Source organism: Engystomops pustulosus, chromosome 2 (genome assembly GCF_040894005.1).
Source record: "Engystomops pustulosus chromosome 2, aEngPut4.maternal, whole genome shotgun sequence".
Classification (NCBI taxonomy): Eukaryota; Metazoa; Chordata; class Amphibia; order Anura; family Leptodactylidae; genus Engystomops; species Engystomops pustulosus.
In genome coordinates this window covers 59,978,552-60,002,027 of record NC_092412.1, presented here as the reverse complement: position 1 = coordinate 60,002,027, position 23,476 = coordinate 59,978,552, and the positions used below count along the sequence as shown (strand labels likewise).

Below are 23,476 nucleotides of genomic sequence, written 5' to 3'. Positions count from 1 at the left end.
TTGTTTAGAGCAATATGCTATTCATTTTATTTGTGGATAAACACTCAGATACATTAATTTTCATTAGACCCATGCAAGGATCCGAGAGAAGGCTGTAGAAATATCCGAGCAGGTCGTATTCCTATAGATCGTTTTCTCATAGAAGTCTACAAAAACTCGTAAAATACCAATGCCACACTGGTGTCATCCACGTTTGCACCAAATTTAAAATCAGTTGCTATTCAACACAATCAGGTGACCCTTCAAATGGTAGGGACAAGCTAGTGACTTTCTTTCTTGCCTTCAGCCGTCCTCTCCCCATCCACAAAAATGAATCACATGCGGAATGCAAAAAAAAAGGATCATGGATACAGTGTTTGAGGCCCGAGAACAAAACATGTTTCAGTCCAAGTATGCACATAACTTGTTAAGGCAGATCAACACCGGTGGTTAATATTGAATCCAGTAATACAGAGTATAAACAGGATGACAGACCCAAGTACACTTCAATTAATTGTATATTATCAGTTATAGAAATTGAAGTGTACACTGAATAAAGACATTTTATATATAGATATATGTATAACCACAGCCAATAGTGGATTCAGAAGGGAAAGTATTACTTCTACCTTTATATTCCCTATGGCTTTTGAATCCATTTCTTGCTATGGCTAAACATATGATGCATGCAACCATTTTTCCTCTTGTATCATGATGGTGCAGTTAAAAAAATAAAACGTCCTGCTAATATCTGTATAAGTGACACATTTTTACATACAAATGTAACAAATTACTACTAAAATATGCCACAGGTAAAATCCACATAGGCCCATGTCCCAGTCACATACAGATAAAATCATTACAAATCTGTCTTCAAGAGTAGAAAGTGAGCTAAAAGAGTAGGCAATGTGTATGCCTCAGCTGTTGTGGGACTACAAGTCCCAGTCTGTCATGTTCATCCCTGGCCGGTGATATGTACAACAGCTGGAGAGCCATGGGTGACCTCGGCCTGTAAAAGTTCATCCAGTCTCCTATGTGGTCCCTCCGCTACCATGCAACTGGTACAAGTCAGTCTTATACTAAATAGCGAACAAGGAGACTGGAATAAATACTGCGTAATGTCTGGGGGGTGAAAAATATATGTAAAATGTCTTCAGCGAGTATAAAAGTATCTGTGGTTCAAAATAGGACACATTGTCACGGCCTAAGGATCTGGAAAATACATAAAATGACTCATGACATTAAAACTTGTGATAAATAGAATATCCATGTCTTCTGTGTCCTCCTAGTGACACTCTTGTTAGTCGTTGCATTGGTCAATGTCAGTAAAAACCAGCTCTGCATTGTGAGCGAGCCTTCATCAGCGGCAGATGTATTGCACAAAACAGGGCTGGCTTAGTGTCATGATAAAACAAACACCTATCAATAACCTAAATACGAAAAAGCAGACGTGTCCGGTTTTTGCCAGAGATTCATTTGACTTCGTCGGCTGTGGCCCGTGTATTAGGGAATGTTTCTGGTGTGGTGCGGGTCTCCGGGTCCTCAGAGAAGAAGGCGTGATGTAAAGCCTGGGATGCAGATACGCGCCTCAGAGGGTTGAAGGTCAACATTTCCTGGAAACAAACAAAACCTTGTCAGTGTTTGCTGTTCCGTGCATTTTCCACTATTTTGATTTCCATACAATTACTTGCCGCATGGTTTGAGCCAGTAAAAACATTAAGTAAACTTTATCTAACACGGAGGAGAAATTCTTCCCCATTTGGGAAAATGCTGAATTGTTATTTACAGGATCCTTACTATTACCATATATAGCATGAAATTGTGTAAACCCAGTACAAGCCTTGATAAATCAACCCCCCTATAGACTTCCAACATATCATTGTATATCAGTTTTATAAAATGATCTGCAGCATCAACATGTCTCAGTGAAATACAGAAAAGAGTTAGGCTACATTCACATTGCTGTATGGAAGGGGGGGGGGGGGGGGGGGGTATATACGTTTCTCATAGAAAGCAATGGGCGCATGGGCTGTAAGGGAGTGGTTCAGTGCAGCACGCATCCTGTAGCCGGGAGAAAGATAGGACATGTCCTATCTTTCCCCAGAATACGGCGCCGTGCACCATATATCACTATGGAGAGGGGTGGGTGTGAGTGGCGTTCACCCCCTTCTCCCCATCCAGGGTGCCGGCGTGTGAATATAGCCTTAACTGGTACTTCAATGCAAAGGAACTAGATAAAATACATCAGTACTTACTAACAGAAGCTGAGCCCCCGTGGCATCGATTTCAGGTACAAACTTCTCTACCGGCTGCGGAGTTCTTGGTGAGAAGGCCGATCGCGGCAACGTGACATCTTCTGGCCACTCTTCTTCAGAGGGGAGACCGATCATACTACAGGAGAGGACAAGCAGAAGACACTTTATGAGAGCTCTCTGTATTAGGAGAGAAGAGAGACCCGTTTCCTCTCTAAAGAAAGGATAGCAGCCAGCATTGTAATACGCCAAAATATAGCCGTATATATTTCTGTGCTTGGTCACGGTGCGTCAAGACAACATGTGCTCGCCGCACTGTGACCAGGCGCCATAGACGTCTATGGGAAGCATGATCTGTCCGCAAATTGTGCAGCCGGATCACGGTCCCCATTACGTTCATGAGCATGAAAAAATAAATACTTCTGTGATGCAAGGATCACTCCCTGGTGTACACCACCTTAATGATACTATGTAGATATAAGGACAGGGAAAAAAAAAAAAAAAGAGCAGAGATCCTCCAAAAATCTTAGTGTCACACTTGTTTGACGTTAAATATAATAATGGTCCACACTGTAGGTCCTCTTTAAATTATGAGCAAGGATATGAACTGAGGAGGGGTCCCCTTAAGTTATATGCACCTGAGTGAGTGATACTGATACAAAGAGATATGAGGGAGATCAGTAAGAGTATTGCTCAGAGTGATAATAGATAACTAGATTATGTTTGCATGACACTGCATAAGTTTAGTCTCCAGATTGAGATACTGTGTGCACTACTAAGCAGGTGATCTCCCTTCTTGGATGTCTATTCAGTGTTCTGTAGGATTCTGCACTAGAGTCTGGCTGACCTGCTATATACAGTGTGCAGGTATTAAACCACTTGGTATAGCGGGTGGCGCTGCTCTCAGGCAGATTGTGTGTGTGGCAGCTTCCGCATATCTCTGGATGAAAGAGACCAAACACATTTCATGTACTAACAGTCCCTCAAAGCACTATCCCTTATTTACTGAATGGATCAACACTGACCTACAGTGTGGACCATTATTGTATTTAGTGTCAAACACGTGTGACAATAAGATTTTTGGAGAATCTATACTCATCTTATTTTATATCACAAAAAACTATGTTTTAATATCAACCCACTCCTTATCTTTATCCTTTTTTTTCCCCCCTGTCCTATCTACATACCAGGAAAAAAAAAAAAAGTCAGATTTCTAGCACCAGCACACACCTGTCCATGGCATGTGTCTGATATTACACTTCAGCTCCATAGAAATGAAAGGGGCTGATCGGCAATACTAAACAGGTTTTATTCACAGGTTCACTTTAAAGGGAATCTGGCAGATTTGCAGGTAAAATGATAAAAATAAAACCTCCTCCGCTCCATCCATTACAGATAGCAGGGAGAAGGCACTCAATGCTGAGTGATAAGAGGACACAGCACTTGGGCCAGTCCACCCTGAACTTGGACAAAGGCTCAATGTCTGGCAATTTCAATCCGAATGCAGAACATGTTACGGAGAGAAGTAGAGGTCCTGCTCATAATCACTTGAACCAGGGCACCATCTGATAATCCCAGCCTCCCCAAAATGTGTGTATGGGGAGGTTATCAGTCACCGTGTGGGAGTGAAGTACATACAGTCAGAAGGAAGGTTAGACAGTGGCACAACTCATTCAGGAATGCCTATGCGGTGACCTTTGGCCTTATGGGCTGCAAAATGGATCCCACTTTTGACCAGGCGGAGATTTAAGATGGCCAAAAATGGATGGCCGTCTCGATAGGAAGCAAAGCAGCCGGCTGGCTCAGTCACAGTGACCGTGAGGACCTCTACAGCGGATGAGAGCTAGCTGCAGTTTTTGTGTCTAGCTCCCAGCTGACATTTACGGTCAAGTGCGTCAAAGTGCGTATGTGATATTCGTATTTCGTAAATAGGTCATTTTTGTTTGCCTTTTCGGAGCTAAACTTACTCAAAAATCTTGCACAGCTGGTCAGCTTCCGAATTACCACAAAACAGAGGCCTGGAAGGAGAAACATAGAATAAAAAGTAATACATCTTCCTATAATATTAGTTAGTAAGGCATGAGCAAAGTTAGGGTCTGCAGAGGGGTCATACACACTGATACAAGCATAAAAGAGTGAGCCCATAAGAGGCCCACGTAAAGTAAATATTAACTATATATTAACAATCAGTAAAGTCCACAGAAAGGTGAATACAATATCGTTCATCAAAATCAAGCATGATAAACCATGGACACTTATTCATTGAGGCCTCCTTCCTTCACTTATGAGTCATAAGGGCTCTAAAGGGGTGCTACCAGATCGAGAGATTAACAGCCTGTGAAGCCACAGCATAAAGGGGCTCTGGTAACACCTCCAGAGCCTTTGTGGCTCATTAAGATAAATTTTAAAAGTTGATTTTAGCAGGAAGAAGACCATGGATAACAAATGAAAGAAGATTACTTCAGTCATGGTGCCTAGCCCATGAATGAGACCAGTTATGGTTGAAACGTGTCGGTCGGTCGGTTCAGTTTGTTCCGGCCATCACTGTGTTGCATGGCGATTCTCCAACACTGTAATAGGCCATCGGAGTGCTGGATAAACATTTATGTGGGTGAGGTGCCTGGATCTATGAGCAAGTGTCCCTAATTTATCATGTTTGAATTTGATGGTAGATTTCCTTTAATTTTTTTGGGGGGATGTTTACTAATAGTTGGGTCCAAAATATGATTGAGTGAAAAGTCAAGTACTAGGAGTGTTCTGATAATTGTGTGAGGACTTTATCACATACATTGGTGATAAATAAGCTACATCCCAATAAATAGTAGATGCAGTGTTTAGTGACGGGAGTGTATCAGAGAAAATGATCAAGTGTATAGGTCAATACATATCCAGATAACATTTTCTATAGAGTACTCACTTCCGCCGAAACATTTCTGCAAAGATACAGCCCACACTCCATATGTCTACCGGTGTGGCGTAAGTGGACTGAAGCAACACCTCGGGGGCGCGATACCACAGGGTCACTACCTGCAGATGGAGAAAGAAGGGAACAAAAAGTTATGCAGGGCAGTCTGCTCAGAGACTAGAAATATTTCTACTCATGGGAAATGTAATTTATTAAGAATTTTGCAAAAATATGAAAGTGGCAACAAAAATTTCTAAATATTAGACAAGACTAGTAAATAAGACCATTAGTTCACATCAGAAAAAAAAAAAAAAAAAAAAAACACAAAATTTTGGTACATGACCTGTTTCCGGTGAAGCCACACCCCTTTGTCACATTAAATGCAAATGTATCAAGGCTTTGTTAAATGACACTTCAGAATTTTTGGTGCAAATTAAGACCAGTTTATTTTGTTTACAGTATGTGTTCAATTAAAACACGGACTTCTGGAGGTTCCCATACACTGCCCTCCTCTCACAGCAGGAAATCCCAGCAATATATGAAAAACAGTGAGCAGCTGGCAACCACAGTAACAAACACCTGGTGGTCCAGGGGTACTTGATCCATGTCAGCAGTGCTCCTGTGGACTCCAAGATCACCTTATCAAATAAAAATAATGAACTCTTCACATAACACAAACTGCTCAAAAATGCTAAAAAAATTTTTCTCCAGGTTCAGAAAAACAAAGCTCCAAGCATAGCACCACATCTGTCATTAGGTTATGTTAGGTATTGCAGCCACTTTCCATTCAATGCACGGAGCTAAAATACCATGATGGGACCCAGAAGGGTGCTATTTTGGGAGATGGTAGACATTTTTTTTTAAATCACTTTAAATCCAAATTATCCATAGATTTTGCAGGTTATCATCCACAACATTACCCTACCTTCAAGTCACATGTTCCTTCTGAAAACTGACTACCAAAGGGACATATACTCCGTATACTCCTGATATCAGTTTACAACTGGACTGGTTAGAGTAAGACACTCCTAGGGAGGCACATAAAGCCTAGATTAGGAAAGCTATAGCTTAAAGGGATTGGCCACTTAAACATTACAAAAAACATGAGTTAAAGTGAGTGAAGGGGGGGGGAAGGTGTATGTAATATATTTACCAATATACCGTATATACTCGAGTATAAGCCGACTCGAGTATAAGCCGAGACCCCTAAATTTACCACCAAAAACTGGGAAAAACTATTGACTCGAGTATAAGCAGAGGGTGGGAAATGCATTGGTCACAGCCCGTCCCCGTGTAGTATACAGCCAGCCCCCTCCCCACCTGCACAAAAAAAACCTTATATACTCCTCCTCCGATGTCGGCGTGTCCAGTCTTTCTCTTCTCTGCGGCTCCTCTTCTTTCTTCTCTCATGGGCACAGCCATGTTTTCTTCCAGCAGGCGCATCTGACGCGGCCGCTGCTGACGTCATAGAATTCGCTGGCCAGGAAGTAAACATGGCGGCGTCCATGAGAGAAGAAAGAAGACGGGACGCGCTGACATCGAAGGTTGAGTATATATTTTAAGTGGGTTTTTTGTTATAGACTCGTGTATAAGCCGAGGGGATGTTTTTCAGCACATTTTTTGTGCTGAAAAACTCGGCTTATACACGAGTATATCTGGTACATCTATTAATAGTTCTTCTCTGCTTTCTTGATATGTAAAAGGGAAGCCTCCAGTCTTTTACTTCATCAGCCGGACATCCCTGTCCATAAAATGGCCGCAGATGGAGGGTCATGTGATCTCTGTCTGTCCGTGAGCAATAGCCCTGCCAGGACCTTATGATAGTATTCATGAATATGAAAAAACTGTGCAGAACTTTTAATAGATGTGTATTGATAACTTACCTAATATCCTGCCCCCCCCACACTTACACACAAATTACAAAAAAACAGAAGTATACAGGCCAACCCCTTTAACAACATTCCACTGACTTTCCTTGGTTCTAAGCCTACAATATATAATCTACAGGAATCCAGCTGTAAACCTTCCAACATACAGTATATATTGTCAAAAGGGTTTATAGGAGCTTTAATATTCCATAAATGTGTTACATACAATTATCAGTAGCCTCAGCTTACAAAAATCGGGCCTTTTATTTGTCTTAAAATTGTGCAGCCTGGGAAATTTATCACATTGCAACTATATGTAATCAAAATAACTCATTCAGGTAGGATCACATGAAAAAGTCTATCAAGAGAGAAATGTGCCTTTCCTTCTATTTACCGAGGTCTACACCTCGATCTGCAAAGAGGTATAAATGGCTTGTTAATATGTTTAGGGATACGATAGCATCGGTCTCCAGTGTAGAGCCAGTGTAATATCACAACTCCGCTTTCCACAGGCAAATGAGTGGCTGGTATTTATACTGAGAGGCACAGCCAGGGAGAGGCGAATTACAGAGAGAGGCTCCAGAAGGGAGAGAAGAAGCTGGAGAGGAAGCCAGATCCTGATCCGGGAACAAGCATGGACTGGTACACCTTGTAATGTAGCCGCATTATATACCGTGCACGCTGTATGGAGAGTTATCAATTACAAATCCTGACAGTTCTGGAAAAATACCCACAAGATAAGTATTCACCTTCAGATTAGGTAATGATACTGCTCCATAACAAGGGGGCTCACTCCCTCAGACTGCAAGCTCTTCTGAGCAGGGCCACCACTCCCATCATTTCCATAGGACTAGGTTTGTACTTTGTATTCAAATTGGTATCTGTCCCCATGATCTGTACTACGCTGCAGAATATGATGGCGCCATATAAATATTATAAGAGACACAGGCAGGTATATACAAGGCTACAAACAATATTTAGAGCCTTATTCAGATGGTCATAGGGAAAAAAAAATAAATATAAGCCACACTGCAAATATAGTTACTGCTAATTAGTAAACAGGCCCCTCCTGATCTGCCATCAAAATAAAGCATAAGCCAGTGACAATAAGATCTAGGCACCATGACTGGTCATTTACTTGTATAGGAGGTCCCCGGTTTAAGGACATCTAATTTACAGACAACCCCTAGTTACAGATGGACCCCTCTGCCCACTGTGACTTAGTTGTTATCTGGATCTACATTTAGAAAAAAAAAAATAATAAAAATATATAATATAAATATATATATCTCTATCTATATATATCACAATTCGGAGCCACTTCCCTTCTAAAATCAACTTTTAGAATTATTCAAATTTTGCCAATATTGCCTGGATCTGTGAGTAAGTACCCCTGGTTTATCATGCTTGATTTTGATGGTAGACTTCCTATAAAAACACTGTCCCCCCAGCAGGCACAGCCTGCAACGCCCTCTGTGACACTTTGCTAAGGGCTTATGGGATAGATAACAGAGATTGAAGAGTGCGGATGGTTACGGAGGAGAGCAGAGAGAAAGCTGCTTAGAAATGAGAGTCAGTCACACCCTGCATTTCTTAGAAGTGCTGTGCAAACAGGTAAGAACTGCAAGGATAGGAAGACAATCTATGTGTCTGCAGAATGATCACATCCATCAAAGATATCTATTCATTATTTTTATCTATTCAATATTTCACTTGATGGATAGTAGCCTCCAATACATCTGAGGCTGAGGTTACATCACGTTTCGTGTATACGTGCAGCACATATGCTGGGAAAGCATATGGATACAAGGACATATAGCATATATAACGACAAAAATAAGGCATAGTGGTTCCGCCCATCAGACCAGATTTCACAGACTCAGAGCAGAGGATGGGGCTCCTTACATCATAGTGATATATGATGCAAGGAGTCCCTGCCTGCCAGCCAAACAGTTGGGCCGATGACATATCACTGGTGTAGCATGTTCTTTGAAAAAAAAAAAAAAAACACTTGGAACAAGGTTGAGCTTTTGTTTTCCCAAATATACATTACGTTTTGTCTTTTCTGCTGATAATTTATATCCCTTTCCAGTACAATAAAGCAATGTAACACTGCACCCTATGTCAATACACACAGTGTGACATAATGAGCACATATATTAATAAGAGACTGACACTTGGCCATTACATCCTCTCGACACGCTCAGTAAAATTTTTTACATGCAAACAAGTAATGCTCAACCACAGCGCTAAAACTGACCGATACCAACCTCAAGTATTAGAAATGAGTCACCCCCGCCCCCACATCTGTAGTCACAACAAGAAGCAGCAACAAAAATCACTCACACAGAGGATAAGGGAAATGGGCAAAGAAAACACAGAAGTCATTTAGAAAGTTTCTGTGGAACATGTGAAATCATGAGAACTTGGCTGAAAAATTCCCCAGCAACAGTGAAGCTGGGAGTAAATGTCATACCCCAATGTGAGGCCATTTCTAGTGTGTGGTATACTACATAACCTAAGGATTGATGGGCACCTTTATGTAAAAGTGGCACAGCGTATAAAAAGCGGATTCAAAACACTACATTTTGGCTTATGTTCATGTTAGTACTGCCCAAAAACTGATATATTTTGGCTAGTAAGGACTTTGTAATACAAGATTTATAAGAAATAAATCCAAAGACACAGCTCCTCTTCCTTTACCCCTACATTAAACAAAACCTGGGTGACACAATGTAACCGCCTTAGAAACTGCAGCATAATTTTAACAATTGATTTTAGAAGTAAGGAGACCATGGATAATAAAAGAGTAAGTGCCCCTGGTTTATCGAGCTTCAGTTTGATGGTGGAGTTCCCTTAATCCAAACTGCAGACAACAGGTGTAGCATTATCACAGATGTAGCTCCAGGCAACGACAGAACAGAAAGCTGCCAACTAGCAGAAGTTTAGCTCTGGCAGACTGGAATCATGTCTCTAATACAAATGGCAAGTTCCTCTCCCCCTAAGGATATGTTCAGTAGTTCAGGTTCTTTTATGTTCTCTCTAAATGCATGTGACTTCCCAATACCACTAAGCAGTTACCTTACCAGGAGATCCATATACACAGACACTCCTCTACTTTATTATGGGACAAAGTATCCTCTACTTTCAATGGGACATGTATTTGTCAGGGCTTATATCCTGGAGGACAAAGCATTGGGTCACAGGGCTTCATGCTCCATAGATCCTTCTATCCGGGGTCATATGCACTGAATTGTTCTAAGAGTGGTCCATAGTTATCCACTGTGGATGTCCCCCTAAAATGCAAGACACAAGGAGGGGTTTTTTAACTTACCACCGGGGTTAGTGCCATCTGACAGCTGTAAATTCTTGCAAGGCCAAAGTCAGCTAGTTTAACTTGTCCGCAGCTGGTCACCAGGATATTTTCTGGCTTCAGGTCACGGTGCACAATACAGTTCAGATGAAGGAATTCGAGGCCCGAGAGGAACTGTCTCATTAGGTTCTGAAGGTGGAAAGAAATTCATATATTTGACAAAGTTGCCAATTTATTTATACATTGATAAGAGGGGAGCAACCACTCATATGGAAAAGTCCAAATATATATAAGGAGAGCCAAAAGATTCTCTCGGTATTCCCATCTAAGGGAAAAGCGAGTCTATTGGGCACATGAACCTTTGTTTTGACTTTGTGCTCTTAGCTTTATAGTGTGTGTGTGTGTGTTTAATATATCTGAACTAAAGGACATTAGCACCAGATTGACTGATGGTAGATATATGTACTCGCATGCTTTTTTTTCTTTACCAGTGTTATGTTCAGGAATGGCACAATAACAATGGCAGATTAGCCAGAGGCGCTCAGGCTTATGTCACCTGAGCCATATTTTAATTTATGCACGCCTGCACTGTCATAGCCCCGTCTGTGGCCGTTCCGGGAATGATGGCTGGTGTCCTTTAAGGTCTTTTGTTCAAAAAGTCACAAAATCACTGAAGTTGCAAACATCTTTCCTAAGCCTGACCATAGCAGGTGTGAATTTGCAACTTTTTACAAAAAAAATAAGTCACAATTTTCACACCTAGAATCTGGTGGTAACGCAGAAACCTGCAAAAACTAGACAATGGTGAACTTTGAAGGGAGGTTGCATTAGACACAAGAAAAAGTCGCAGGAGTGCACATGTGCCACATGTCACCAAAAATATAAAATTAAAATTTTTTTTTTAAATTAAGAAGAAGCCAAAACAAAGGTACATGTGCCCCAATAAATGTTATTTGCAGGGAACATGTTGATTAAAGGAATATAAGCCTATGCGACGAACATCAATGGACGGAATATGACGGGCGGTGATCAATATCAAAACTGAACTGACCTCCACTGATCAACTCAATAAAGCTGATACACATCCATTGGTTACATGGCACATTTTTGGGAAATTTCTTTTCTAGTTTATGCGGTAAAGTTGGAACAAGCACAGCCACAGTTGTACCAATTTAAATAATTCCCAATACAGGCGGTCCCCTACTTAAGGACACCCGACTTACAGACAACCCATAGTTACAGACGGACCCCTCTGCCCACTGTGACCTCTGGTGAAGCTCTCTGGATGCTTTACTATAGTCCCAGACTGCAATGATCAGCTGTAAGATGTCTGTAATGAAGCTTTATTGATAATTCTTGGTCCAATTATACCAAAAATTTTGAAACTCCAATTGTCACTGGGGCAAAAGAAAAATTTTTTTCTAGAACTTCCATTATAAAATATACAGTTTCGACTTACATACAAATTCAACTTAAGAACAAACCTCCAGACCCTATCTTGTATGTAACCCGGGGACTGCCTGTACATCAATAAGCTGACATGGTGTACAGTTTGTTATTCTTAGAAGGCTAAAGGAACCGTGATGTCGTCACTGGTCCCATGTTATGAATGTAACACAAGGCACCATGGGGGAAAAAAAAAAAAAAAAAGTCACAATATTCCCCATCTCTACATAGAGCTTTATATGTCTGTATATTATGCAGACAGTCCCCAAGTACAAGGAGGCAGAGCAGTGATTTAAGAGACAGCTGTCAGTCAGAATAACAGGGAGTGCCAGCCTGAGAGAGAAGAGTCACAGATACCAGACATGAGTCAGAAATGCTAATTTGTATATCAGAAAAATGTCTGTAGTTAAGATAAAATAGCTGCCAGTGGGACACTAATAGATATGTGGAGGACTTGTTATCCTTTATCAGCAGGCATTGTTAGTCAGGGTGGTCAAAATATGGTGACAGGTCCTCTTTAAATAGTTGGAAGAACCCCTTCATTTAGCTTTAAGCAGATGTTAACAGTTTACGTCATTCACTGGTTATTCTCTAGAAAGAGACAAAGAACACACACAAATGGGGAAATACTTGGCAATTTGTACAAGCACTGGTAAACAACAGCACACATCAATTACAGCGTTTTCCTGGAGGCTTCTCCAGTGCAGGACGTCTGCGATCACAACACGAGGTTACTGAATACAGCATTGAGTGCGGCTGCAGCTGCTCGGCCTCATCTGCCCGTGACTCACACTCATTGTTCTAGATCAGGGGGAAAAGGAGGACGACTCCTGTTTATTAAACATTCTCCACAACTTCCAGGTCAACTCATGCAAGGAATTTCTACGCTCATTTAGGAACCAAAGCTCATTATCCAAGACATCCACATACAGTACATCCAGCCACACAATGAACACAAAAGCAGCATTGACAGTTCAGACCCATTCCGGATTCCTTACAATAAGATTTCATAATTCTCTTTGGTGTACTCCTTATTGGGAGGAAAATAATGAAAAAAAAAAATTATATATGATCGCAAATTGTGCTTCACATATCTAAAAATAATTTCCCACATGCATAACATATTACAGACGGTCCCTGACTTAACACCCAACTTACAGACGACCCCTAGTTACAGACGGATCTCTCTGCCCACTATGACCTATGGTGAAGCCATCTGGATGCTGGCAATTTACTCTTTGGTCCCAGGCGGCAATAGTCATCTGTAAGATGTCTGCAATGAAGCTTTATTGTTAACCCTTGTTTCCAGGTAAACCCAATTTTTTTTAAACTACACCCATATCCGACTTGCATACAAGTGCAAACCTAAAAATACTCATCTTGTACATAACAGGTAAAAAGGCAAAACATATGTTTAAAAATACAAAATAAATAAATACGCTGCCTCCCTACGGCTTTTATAATACTTCTGGACAAGAGAGTAGATGTAAAAAATACCTTAATGGTCTCGAGGGGTAAGCCAGGAGGAGGAACTTTATTCAAATAAGTTTTTAGGTCTTGATCCACATGCTCAAAAACTAAGGTGACTTTTGTCTCTCTGTCTGTCCGGGTTGAAGCGCAAACATCCATCAACCTAGAAAAAGACAAAATAGATGATAAATTGTTAAAATAGTTTGTACACATAAAAAAAAAAACATGAAGTTTAACCAAGGAAGGGAAGGGATTTGGGAGAAACAATTCTATACAAAATAACCGTCAATGTTATTTAGATGTAAAAGAGCATCTCGGCCCTTGTATAATTCTCTCTCATGGAGGTGGCAGGAAAGACTATTATACTTAAAAGTGGAACAATCCTATTGGGGCTGATCCACAAAACTCATTTGTGAAACTTCCCATCTTAGGCCCATACTCTTTTTTTTGGTGGCAAAATTAGGTGTCTCGGTTTATACTCAAGTACATGATACTTTAGTCACTTTCAAGTCCCCCATGTGTATAGTACACATGCATAAGGAGGCATCAGCATAATAAATCCTGGTAGAGAATGACTATAATAGGTTTTATAAACAATAAAGAACAACGCTTACCAAATACAGTTTATGCAAAAACACAAAAAGGCATGAGCTGGAGGTCTACCTGAGCTATCAGATTGTGCAGGATATAAATCATGGATATGAATGACCAAATAACCCACATAAATGTTACTTCTATTGTAAAGGTTAAGACAGCTAACAAAAATAAGGGGAGAAGAATACAAAAGGGTGCAGTGACAGAAAATAAACAAACAAGAGATAGTGATGGAGGGTTCAGAAAGCCCTGAGGTCCGACTAGAAAGCAGCAGTTCAAAGAGCAAACCTAAAGCGGCAAAGGGGAGGAGCTTAAAGGGCTATTCCAGTAGCAGCAAGTGATCCATCCACAGGGTTCAGGATAACTTAGTTATTCAGCAGTTTTACAAGAGGGAGAGGGTGGGGGTCAATTGACCTGATGGTTCATTCATTTCACAGTTCGAGTATTCCCACCGCCACTACAATTACTGTCTATGGCACTACTTCAGATGGTAAAGCACAATAGAGAATGAATGGAGAGGCAGGGTGCACATATGTCCAGATGATATATTCTTTAGGGGTACAAGGGATCATACGTTATCTAAAAGGATTGTCCAAATTTGTCCAGTGGCGCCAGATAAATGGCAGACCTATCAGGATGCCTTCATCTTCCACCATGGTGTTACATACAGTAGGATGGGGGTCTGTAAAGTGTCAGCTCCAAAGTGTAGAGTTGGGTGAGACCATTTTTGGTGGAGAAGCAACCTGGCAAGATTAGGGGCAGAACTTTCAAAAGCAAAAATGCCAAAGATAAAAGGACGATGAACAAATTTATAAAATGTACGCGATAAAGGTAAATATATTTCTGCCAGTTATGTGCCAGGGATGAGCAGATCTACAGAGAAGAATTTGGTTTCCATGGACCTTCCTTTTATTGTTTTTGGTGAAAGTTTTTTTTGTTGCTCAAGATAAAAAAAAAACCACAGACTGCGCTTTCAAGATAAGTCACAATGCCCATAGTATGGAAAGCGCGTACAGAGTACATGAGATATGAACAGGTCACCAAGCAGTGGCTACATAAACAAGTCAGTAAAACATCGCATTCAAAAGAATCTGTGTGGAAATTAATCCTATCCCCAGAAAATTAACTTTGTAAGCCTATCCGCACCCTACCAAAAGGAGCAGCGAACCCCAAGGACGTGTTATTTCTGCAAGGCAGTGTGTTTTTCACCTCCGGTCTGATCCCCCCTCCTCCCTATAGCCGACATCATCCTCTGCTCTGCTGAAGCATGGGGTGATGAGGGAGATGCCGGAAACAGGGGCTGAGTCACACAGTAACTTGCATGAATAACTCACGCCCTTGGGGCTCCCTGCTCCTTCAGGAAGGCTGACAAAGTACAATTTTATGGGGATAGGAAGCATTAATTTTTTTTAGCTAAAGATAGCATGGGCAAGAGTTACTATACCACAATGGGATTATTTCATTAAATCACAGGCATCATTGATTTAGCCAGAATCCCACCAGGAGCCGCGAATGGTGACTGTACCATTTACCACCAGGATGACAGACTGTATGAAAATAAATGAGCCTAAGGGGCTCCAGTAACACCTATGGAGCCTGGAGCCCCTAAGACACATTTGCAGAAGTCCTTCAACCTGGTAGTAGATGCCCTTTGAGATGGCCTATTCACAATGCACATGATAGGGGTTACCAAGCTGACCTGTGAAGGTCTTACTGCTGGAATCTACCCCCCCCCCCCCCCCAATAATAACAGATCCCCAGCAATCCACAGAATGCGATCCTGATGGAGGGGCAGTTTTAGAATGTGGGACCATGGTTCTCCAGATTGCTGGGTATTATTATAAAAGTGGGAGGTCACAGCAGTTGCTCCCTCACCAATTAAACTGTAATTCCCTATACTACGGAAAGTATTAGTACCGTAACTTTTAGTCTAAGGGGCAACAGATTATTTATTAAAACAGATCCAACACGAAGTGATGTACAGAGATCCTTACTCCCTGTTCCAACCCAATTTCCATGTTTGGGGAAGAAAACACACACACACTAAAGTAAATCCACTCAAGGAGACAAAACTCAAACTCCACGCAGATCGCTGCCCTCACTTCAACTTGTCGAACTGTTAAACTTTAATGGAGGGAAAAAAAAATATATATATCACTTTTAAACATACAGAATTCTTTAAAAAAGACTGAATAAGTGCAGCTGTCCTCCCCAACCTTTTATGTGAGGGGGTGACACACACAAAAGGGAACATGTCTGATTTTGATGCCAAAAATAATGACTAGTACACCGTTTTATTTCCCTTTAGAAAGTTAGAATGAACGTGGTCTAGAATAGCTGCTTCACGCTTGGGTGCAGAGCTGATTCTTTGTATGGAACTCAAAAAGAGCACATTTACTCACTGTACTGAAGCCATTCATTACCATAAGAGTCCCGAATTACAGGGGAGCTTATTTCATACAGATCTGCCAGGAATGAATGACAGGGGATAAATTAGGTAAAAGGGCCATGTGCTTTATACTGGATCTTTACATCCACGTGAAATATTTATTGCCTGCAACGTATCTTACATATTAGATGGTGAGCAATAAGCCAATTTCCTCAGAATACAAGGAATCGCTCAGAGGAGAATCCTTTGCACGTGAGGCCATAACACTTCATGCATTATCATCAGATCGAGGAGCTATATACAAAACATACTATATGCAGCCTTTCTATAAAGCCATGCCCCATCATGGGAAATAAAAACTAATGGAGCTATGAAGATGAATAGTCTTTGCCATATTCATACCATAAAGAAAAGCAGAACCCATGGGACAGGTTTGGGGCTACAATGTAACTGCTGGGAGAGCGTTGCAATACGTTTCGTCACACAACCCATGGTCAAAGTTGCATCACTACCCACACAGCAGCAAAAGCGGAGTGCATCTCGCTGACTAGGTGGAAAGTATGGCAGAAGAGGAGAACTTTGCATATCAGGAATCTGAGAAAAGGTCATTTAACCATGCATTACATGTGATGTAATCTGTGCATCCAGTGTGTAAGTGACAGCAGAAGAGCCAGATACATGGTGTAGTGTGGGAAACAGCAGAAAACACATAGTTTAGGTCAGCCAGGCATAACTCAGCTGCATTGTGGTCTTTTCACTTCATGGCCCATTGCAAATATGCACGGAAAGTCTAGTTAGGTTTTGTGAGATCATGTTCACTGCATGAGTCAGTATGTAAAACTCTGGTGATATCTGCAGAGTCAGGAGTGTTCAACCACATATTTATGTATTGTATGAAGGTCAATGAATATCATTTACCAGCAGAAGAGAAGCTTCTTAAAGTTACGGGGGAAAAAATGTAACTTAATTTTACCAACTCTCCAGATGAGAGAGGGTTTTTCAAACATGGGTGGTAGGGTCCATTTGACATCATTTAGGGTGCAGTCAGACATAACCGAATCAAATAACAAGGGGCGTGCGATTGGCAACCACCACCCAGTGTCCTGTAGCGTCCAAATGCGAGACACCGGGTACTGGTTACCAATTGGGCCGAGCGCCGCCCCCATACCCTTTGATTCCATTTCTAAATAGAGTCAAAAGTGCTAAAGTGTGACTGCACCTTTACACTTATTTTCCATTCTCACCTTTTGGAAAGCCAAAGCTTCCATTTATTTTAACTCAATGCCTGAGGTCTTATATTTAGCACGCAGAACAAATTTCCCAACCTTATATTGGTCTTCTTTATTCAAACCTGATTTGCTAGATACATTTAACATAAGAAAGAAGTGTTGTCACAGCATCCATATACACCTGCAGAAAATAAATACCATAAGCTTAATGTTTCAATAGGGCTTCTACCAGCACCATCTGTGTACCCTTTAGTAGGTGCCACTACATGCATTCCAACTGAGCTTTGATGATGTGGTGGCACCAGGTATGTAAATTAAGCAATGTACGATAACATAATGAACAGTAGCTTGACACATGGAATGCAACACTTGTGCCCATGTCCTGGATAGCTCAGTGTACGGTGGCTCTTGAAGTACTGACTCCAACATTGTGGACTTACTGTGCTAGATTGGGCAGCTATATCACCTGAACTTAAACCAATAGATAATCTATAGCATATTGCCAAAAAGATGATGAGAGATACCAAAACCAACAATGCAGATGAGCTATAGGCTACTATCAAAGCAACCTGGGCTTCCATAACACCTCTGCAGTGCCATCAGCTCATCGCCTCCATTGATGCAAAAAACACTTGAAAAAGTTCACTGTGTATAATGACTCTATATAATACTTTTATATAATTCCACTTTTTGAATTGAATTACTGAACAAAAATATAACATATTATGATATTGTAATTTAGTGTCAGAACTGGGATAAAATCGCCTATTAAACCAGACAAAATTGCTGTTTATGGAGGTGAAAAGGTCCGCTTTCAAAATCTTAGCCATCAGGTGCTTCGTTGTTTGACGGACCAACACACACACACACACACACACACACACACACACGACTGGGACGGGAGGAAGTTTTATGGTCGGTCTTCGAAACACTGAGCATGCAGTGTCCTGTGTCATGGAGCGGCTACACTGGCGAGGCAGGGACCCTGAATCATAAGAATACATACCTTCTTTCCCTCAAGACGGCAAAGTTCAACAGGGACTCTATACATATCACTATGCCCAAGATTCAAAGACCAACCACACATGTCTGAAAATGCCCAAAGTCTCAGAGGACAAATGGATCAAGCAATTAAATTACAAACTACCTTTTCCTCATCATTTATATTGGATGCCTGCAGGTGGTCAGTCAAGATAGAATAATATGCTTGGATGGACTTGCTCGTTGATTCAGCCTTTATCATCGGCTGCCTTCAGCACACCCTTCCAAGTAAACAAGTAAAGATGCCAAGTTGCCCTTCTCTAAGTTTACTTACTTTACAATATTTGGATGGTCGAAGTGTTCAAGGCGTTTCAGCAGCGCTACTTCCCTCACGGTAGATAAGGGGAGACCATTCTCGTTGGTCTGAACACGCACATTTTTCAAGGCCACAAACTTCCCGCTCTGCAAGTCTCGCGCCTTATACACTGTGCCATAGGCTCCGACGCCAATCTCTGCAACAGGTTCATACTGCCCTCGTATCTCTTTCGCCATAATCCCGAGCATGTAACTTATTTTCTTGTTCTCCTCCTGGAAATAAAAAAAAAAATTATCAGACAAATAATATATTCACTAATAATTTATATTATAATAACCATATACCTGGGAAAAGCTTAACCAGCATAGTGTAGAGGAAAATATAAGCCCATAAATAGGATAACAACAGATGTAGCCGCCTCCAGTACCCTGGAAATAATTCCAGGTTTTATAACCACCAAGCACGTAGTCTCACATACAGCATACTTCACCTTTGAACACTTCTTTACAGTTTATTACAGCAATAAATCTATATAAAATGGGAAATAACGTTAATACTTGTATACAGCCTGTATTATAGTCCATAGCTGCATTACAGGTATCTGCACATGGTCAGCATACATTAAGGATTTTTCATCAGTGTCATCGTCAGGAATGTAACAGACGCAGATAATCCCATTATAACTTTTCTTTGTTTCACTTCTGGTTTTGGCCTACAACCGCAGCACATACTAGGAGTTAACCTAACTCTGCTATCCTAGAGTTATGTGATCAAGTTTTAAAACTTGGAGAACCTCTTTAGCGCTGGTACCATCAGGTAAAATGCAGCAGAACATTTAGTATTTCCCATATTAGTTTATATTTAGGACACTGGTATAAAAATTCAGGCAGCCCCCATGTTACTGTTGTTTGTTCTTAAATTCAATTTGTATGCAAGTTAAATCTGGTATATTTTATATTTTAATCGTGACAATGCGATTTTCAAACTTTTGCACCATCATGGGAACAAGGATTTTGAGTAAAACGTCACTAGATACCTTACTGCCTGGGACTAAAGTAAAGCATCCAGTGAGCTGCACCAGAGGTCACGGTGGGCAGAGAGGTCCCTCTGTAAGCCGGGTGTCTTTAAGTTGGGGACTGTCATTACCAACAACAAAGATAAACTTTATCAGCAAGCTACACGTTATTCCGAAAGAAAGATGGAAGATTTCAGTTCTGAAGTCGGTTAAAAGGCCTTCATCTTATTAAAAACATTAACAGGGTAAGGAGAAGACCCTAATTATACTTACCTTGATAAAGTTTCCTGTTCGCTGTGGATCTCATAATCCCCAGGCAGCAGGAGTCGGGGCTTCCTGTGATGTCCTGCTGGCTTCCGGTCGATGTGCCATTATTACTGTAAGCACGACGTCTCCAGCATGCCTAACCCCATAACATAACTCCTGCAACCACTGACACCAGAGTGGTTGGCATGGAGGGGGTCAGGCGTTCAGAATTGAGTGTGTCAACCCCCTCAATCCTCCAGAAACCACTAGGACACTAGGCCTGTGGCTCCGGATGGCGAATGGTTAAGTTTAACAGGGTAAGGATAATGTAGGTGACCATATTAGAGTTTTTTCAAATTATCCCCCTAATATTTATTGTAAGCGGCTAACCAATTTAAACTACAAATGCAGCTCTGGACTAAAAAAAAAAAAAAAAAAAAAAAAAAAAAAAAAATCTATACACTAAATTCCAATGCAGTTTTACAACTTCCTATAGCACAAGTTAAAGTACATTTGAACTATAAAATAAAATACTTCTTATTGACCTTGGAAAACACCCTTAATACATAGGGGCCCCAAAAAGAGAAGCTGCAAAGACACATCTCACACACTGGCAGACACGACCCAACCACTCAATTCTTGGTCACCCGTTCATTGGAAAAAGTGGCCATTAAAGTGAGTGACTACAAGCAGCACCACCAGGCATGAGCAGGACTACAATGCAATACTAGTGTGCAGGGGAGCCCCTACACATTTATATTGTGCATGGCAGATGAATTAAAGGAGCAGAAAAATTGTGAATTCATTGTATACCTAGGAGAACACCAGGAAAAAACCTTGCGACAAAAACTTTATACGCACAATAAAGTGGTCTAGGCTGCATCAGGAGCAGAGAAGTAAAAATAGAACAGAAAAATGTACTCTATAAACTGTGAAAAAGCAAACTCTGTCTGTATCTAAGGGTGAAGACAAACGTGGCGTTTTTAGGCCGTTTTTACTAAGTGCGTTTTCAGATCGTAAAAACCGCATGCGGTTTATGTCCGTTTTTAATTGCGCAAATTCGGAAAACCGGACAAAAACGCCTGCGTTTTCAAAAAAACTGATGTTTTTTACGATCTGAAAAAGCACTTAATAAAAATGGACCAAAAACGGCCTAAAAACGCCACGTGTGTCTTCACCCCAAGGGATTTTTGAGCAGTTTAAAAAATGCATGCGTTTTTGACACGTTTGACCAGTTATCTTAATTGAAACTGGTCAAAAACGCGTTCAAAACGCCATGTGTGGCATCACCCTCACGCTCAAACAGCTCAGAAGTGCAGAAAATACTAGCAAGAGATAAAGGTCTATTCCCATGTGAAGAGGTGATGGGACATAGCAAGAACCTGCCATGACTTAATCATTAGACTACCGAAATCCCTAGCGATCCCAATAATACAGGGCACAGACCTGGTGTAGTGCTGCGTCCCCTCCTGACCCTGCACAGCAGCGCTTTCTATGTAGAGGTCAGCCCCACTTACTTGAATTATGTCTGGTAGTAATAGTAACACAGTAGATGGCTGGCACCGCTATACAGCGCCACTGGTGCAGAGAATCCAGAACTGTGACAGTCCACAGGCTCCGAAGCCACCCATCAATTTTTGATGTGCAAACCAGTGTAGTTAAAAGAAGAGGAGGGAGTAGCACCTATCATTGACATGTCCTTTCCCATTATGATCCACTCCTGCTTTTGGCTTAAAAGAAAACTGCATCAGAAAAAACTAAAATGCAAACACATGACACATGCAAACGCACCCCCAGTGTTCATAGCTGTCAATCTTCTCAATGAGCGAAGGCACAGCTGAGAACTTAGAGCCCGAAAACATGGCGCCCGCTGACTGCCAGAATCAGGGACGTGAATATAAGAATGGGTCAGTGGGTTTATCACCTGAAATTTGGGGCTGGAGGCACTAATAATCTAGTGGGTATAATTGTAAAGTTTTAGTGTACAGGTGATTTACTAAAACTGCGGTAGAAAGCAGCGCTTGCATTGCATTTAGAAATGTAATGCAAATGCACGTAGCATTCAGACCGATCGACAACAAGCAGCCGATGTTGTGCATGTAAACAATGCAAAACACTGGGTGCTGGTAATAAATCGTACGCGTTTCACTGTAAGCGCAGAAGCGATCGGGGCATGCCCTACCCATGGGCGCCACACGTGACCACACCCTACGCAAATAAAGCCAAACCCAAATACATTTAAACCTGCAATAACACGGTTGATCCCAAAGATGCCCTCAGTTAATCAACAGTAAATCCTTCCATCCCCACTGACATTTGCCAAACATATGTCCGTCAGAAATCCAAAACTACATGGATTTGATACGGTGCCTGAAAAGTGTCAGATTCCTACCGAATCTACTCCACACCCCAGATCCTTGCTGGTAGGTTTCCTTAATTGCAATACTTTTTAATGCATCAGTGCCCATGGTCGTTGTCTTAATACCCCATCGGACTGATCCGTTAAAAAACAAAGCATGTCCCAGTCACAACAGTTTTTAAGGATCACTCAGACTGTAGCTTATTAGGATCTGTGAAAAAACTAACGCCAGACTGGAAACATCCATTTTTCACAGCTTAGATTTGGCATATTCGTCTTCAGGTAGATTTATGGTGTGCTGTTGTATGATAAAGCCCCGTCCCCCACTGGATAATCACGAGGCTCGGACCTCAGGATGTATCCGCCGGCCGTGCTGGCGGACAAAACTAAGGCAGGTGCAAGCTGGTGTAGATTTGAGTAAAAATCTGAGAAGATTCAGCAGTTTAAAAAGTGCACAAACACATGGCAAGAACGCCCCGTTCTGTCCCAGCACCTGTGCCCCTCCAGATCCACATGGCGCAGAGGTGGCGTAAACGAAGGACTAATCGCAGTTTCTTGCTGTGCGATTAATTCGGTGCTTCAATGCCAGAAAAGTGGTGTAGAAACTGATAAATCTCCCCCACTATCAGGTAAAAAAAAAAAAAAAAAAAAAAAGGTCCCTTTCACGTGGGCAGGTGTTCTGGAAAGACAGAAGCCAGAAATCAGGTGTGTACTATTGAAGGAGAGAATGTACAGGAGACTGATCCCCATTTTCTCCCTGTCCACATGAATACAGTCATTCATAACTCTCAGTATAATAGCAGGTAAGACTTTGGCACTGTGTACTGGATAGGTGTATGTCACATGTGCTTCACCTGCCCATGGAGCTAGCCACAAAGGGCAGAGGTCAAGGTGGCCGAGGTTTTATTCTTTGTTTTACTATCCCCCAAATTAGATTGTTATGGAATAATGAGGCCACAATAGTTTGTAATTTATGATAGAAGAATGCAATTTCCAAACCACAGAAACAAATAATCTTTAGATAAAATACCAGTCTGTATCTCTCACACATATGTACAGAAGAAGTCTCTGGAAGGTCCCAGCAGTGGAGATAAAAGTATTGGGGACAGCCCCC

General features: G+C 41.4%; 1 protein-coding gene across 6 annotated transcripts in view; it reads right to left on the bottom strand.

Annotated features, from left to right (window-relative positions):
* Positions 1-23,476, bottom strand: part of CDK4 (cyclin dependent kinase 4) — a 37,722-nt gene continuing 14,246 nt past the window's right edge. For all 6 annotated transcript variants that reach the window (XM_072134828.1, XM_072134832.1, XM_072134827.1 and 3 more), the window contains 7 exons: positions 18,761-19,014; positions 13,261-13,396; positions 10,339-10,506; positions 5,149-5,258; positions 4,199-4,249; positions 2,235-2,370; positions 1-1,592 (listed from right to left, as the gene is read on the bottom strand). In XM_072134828.1, coding sequence (XP_071990929.1) covers positions 1,452-1,592; positions 2,235-2,370; positions 4,199-4,249; positions 5,149-5,258; positions 10,339-10,506; positions 13,261-13,396; positions 18,761-19,014 — 996 coding nt within the window. In that variant the 3' untranslated portion in view covers positions 1-1,451. The remainder of the gene's footprint in view (positions 1,593-2,234; positions 2,371-4,198; positions 4,250-5,148; positions 5,259-10,338; positions 10,507-13,260; positions 13,397-18,760; positions 19,015-23,476) is intronic.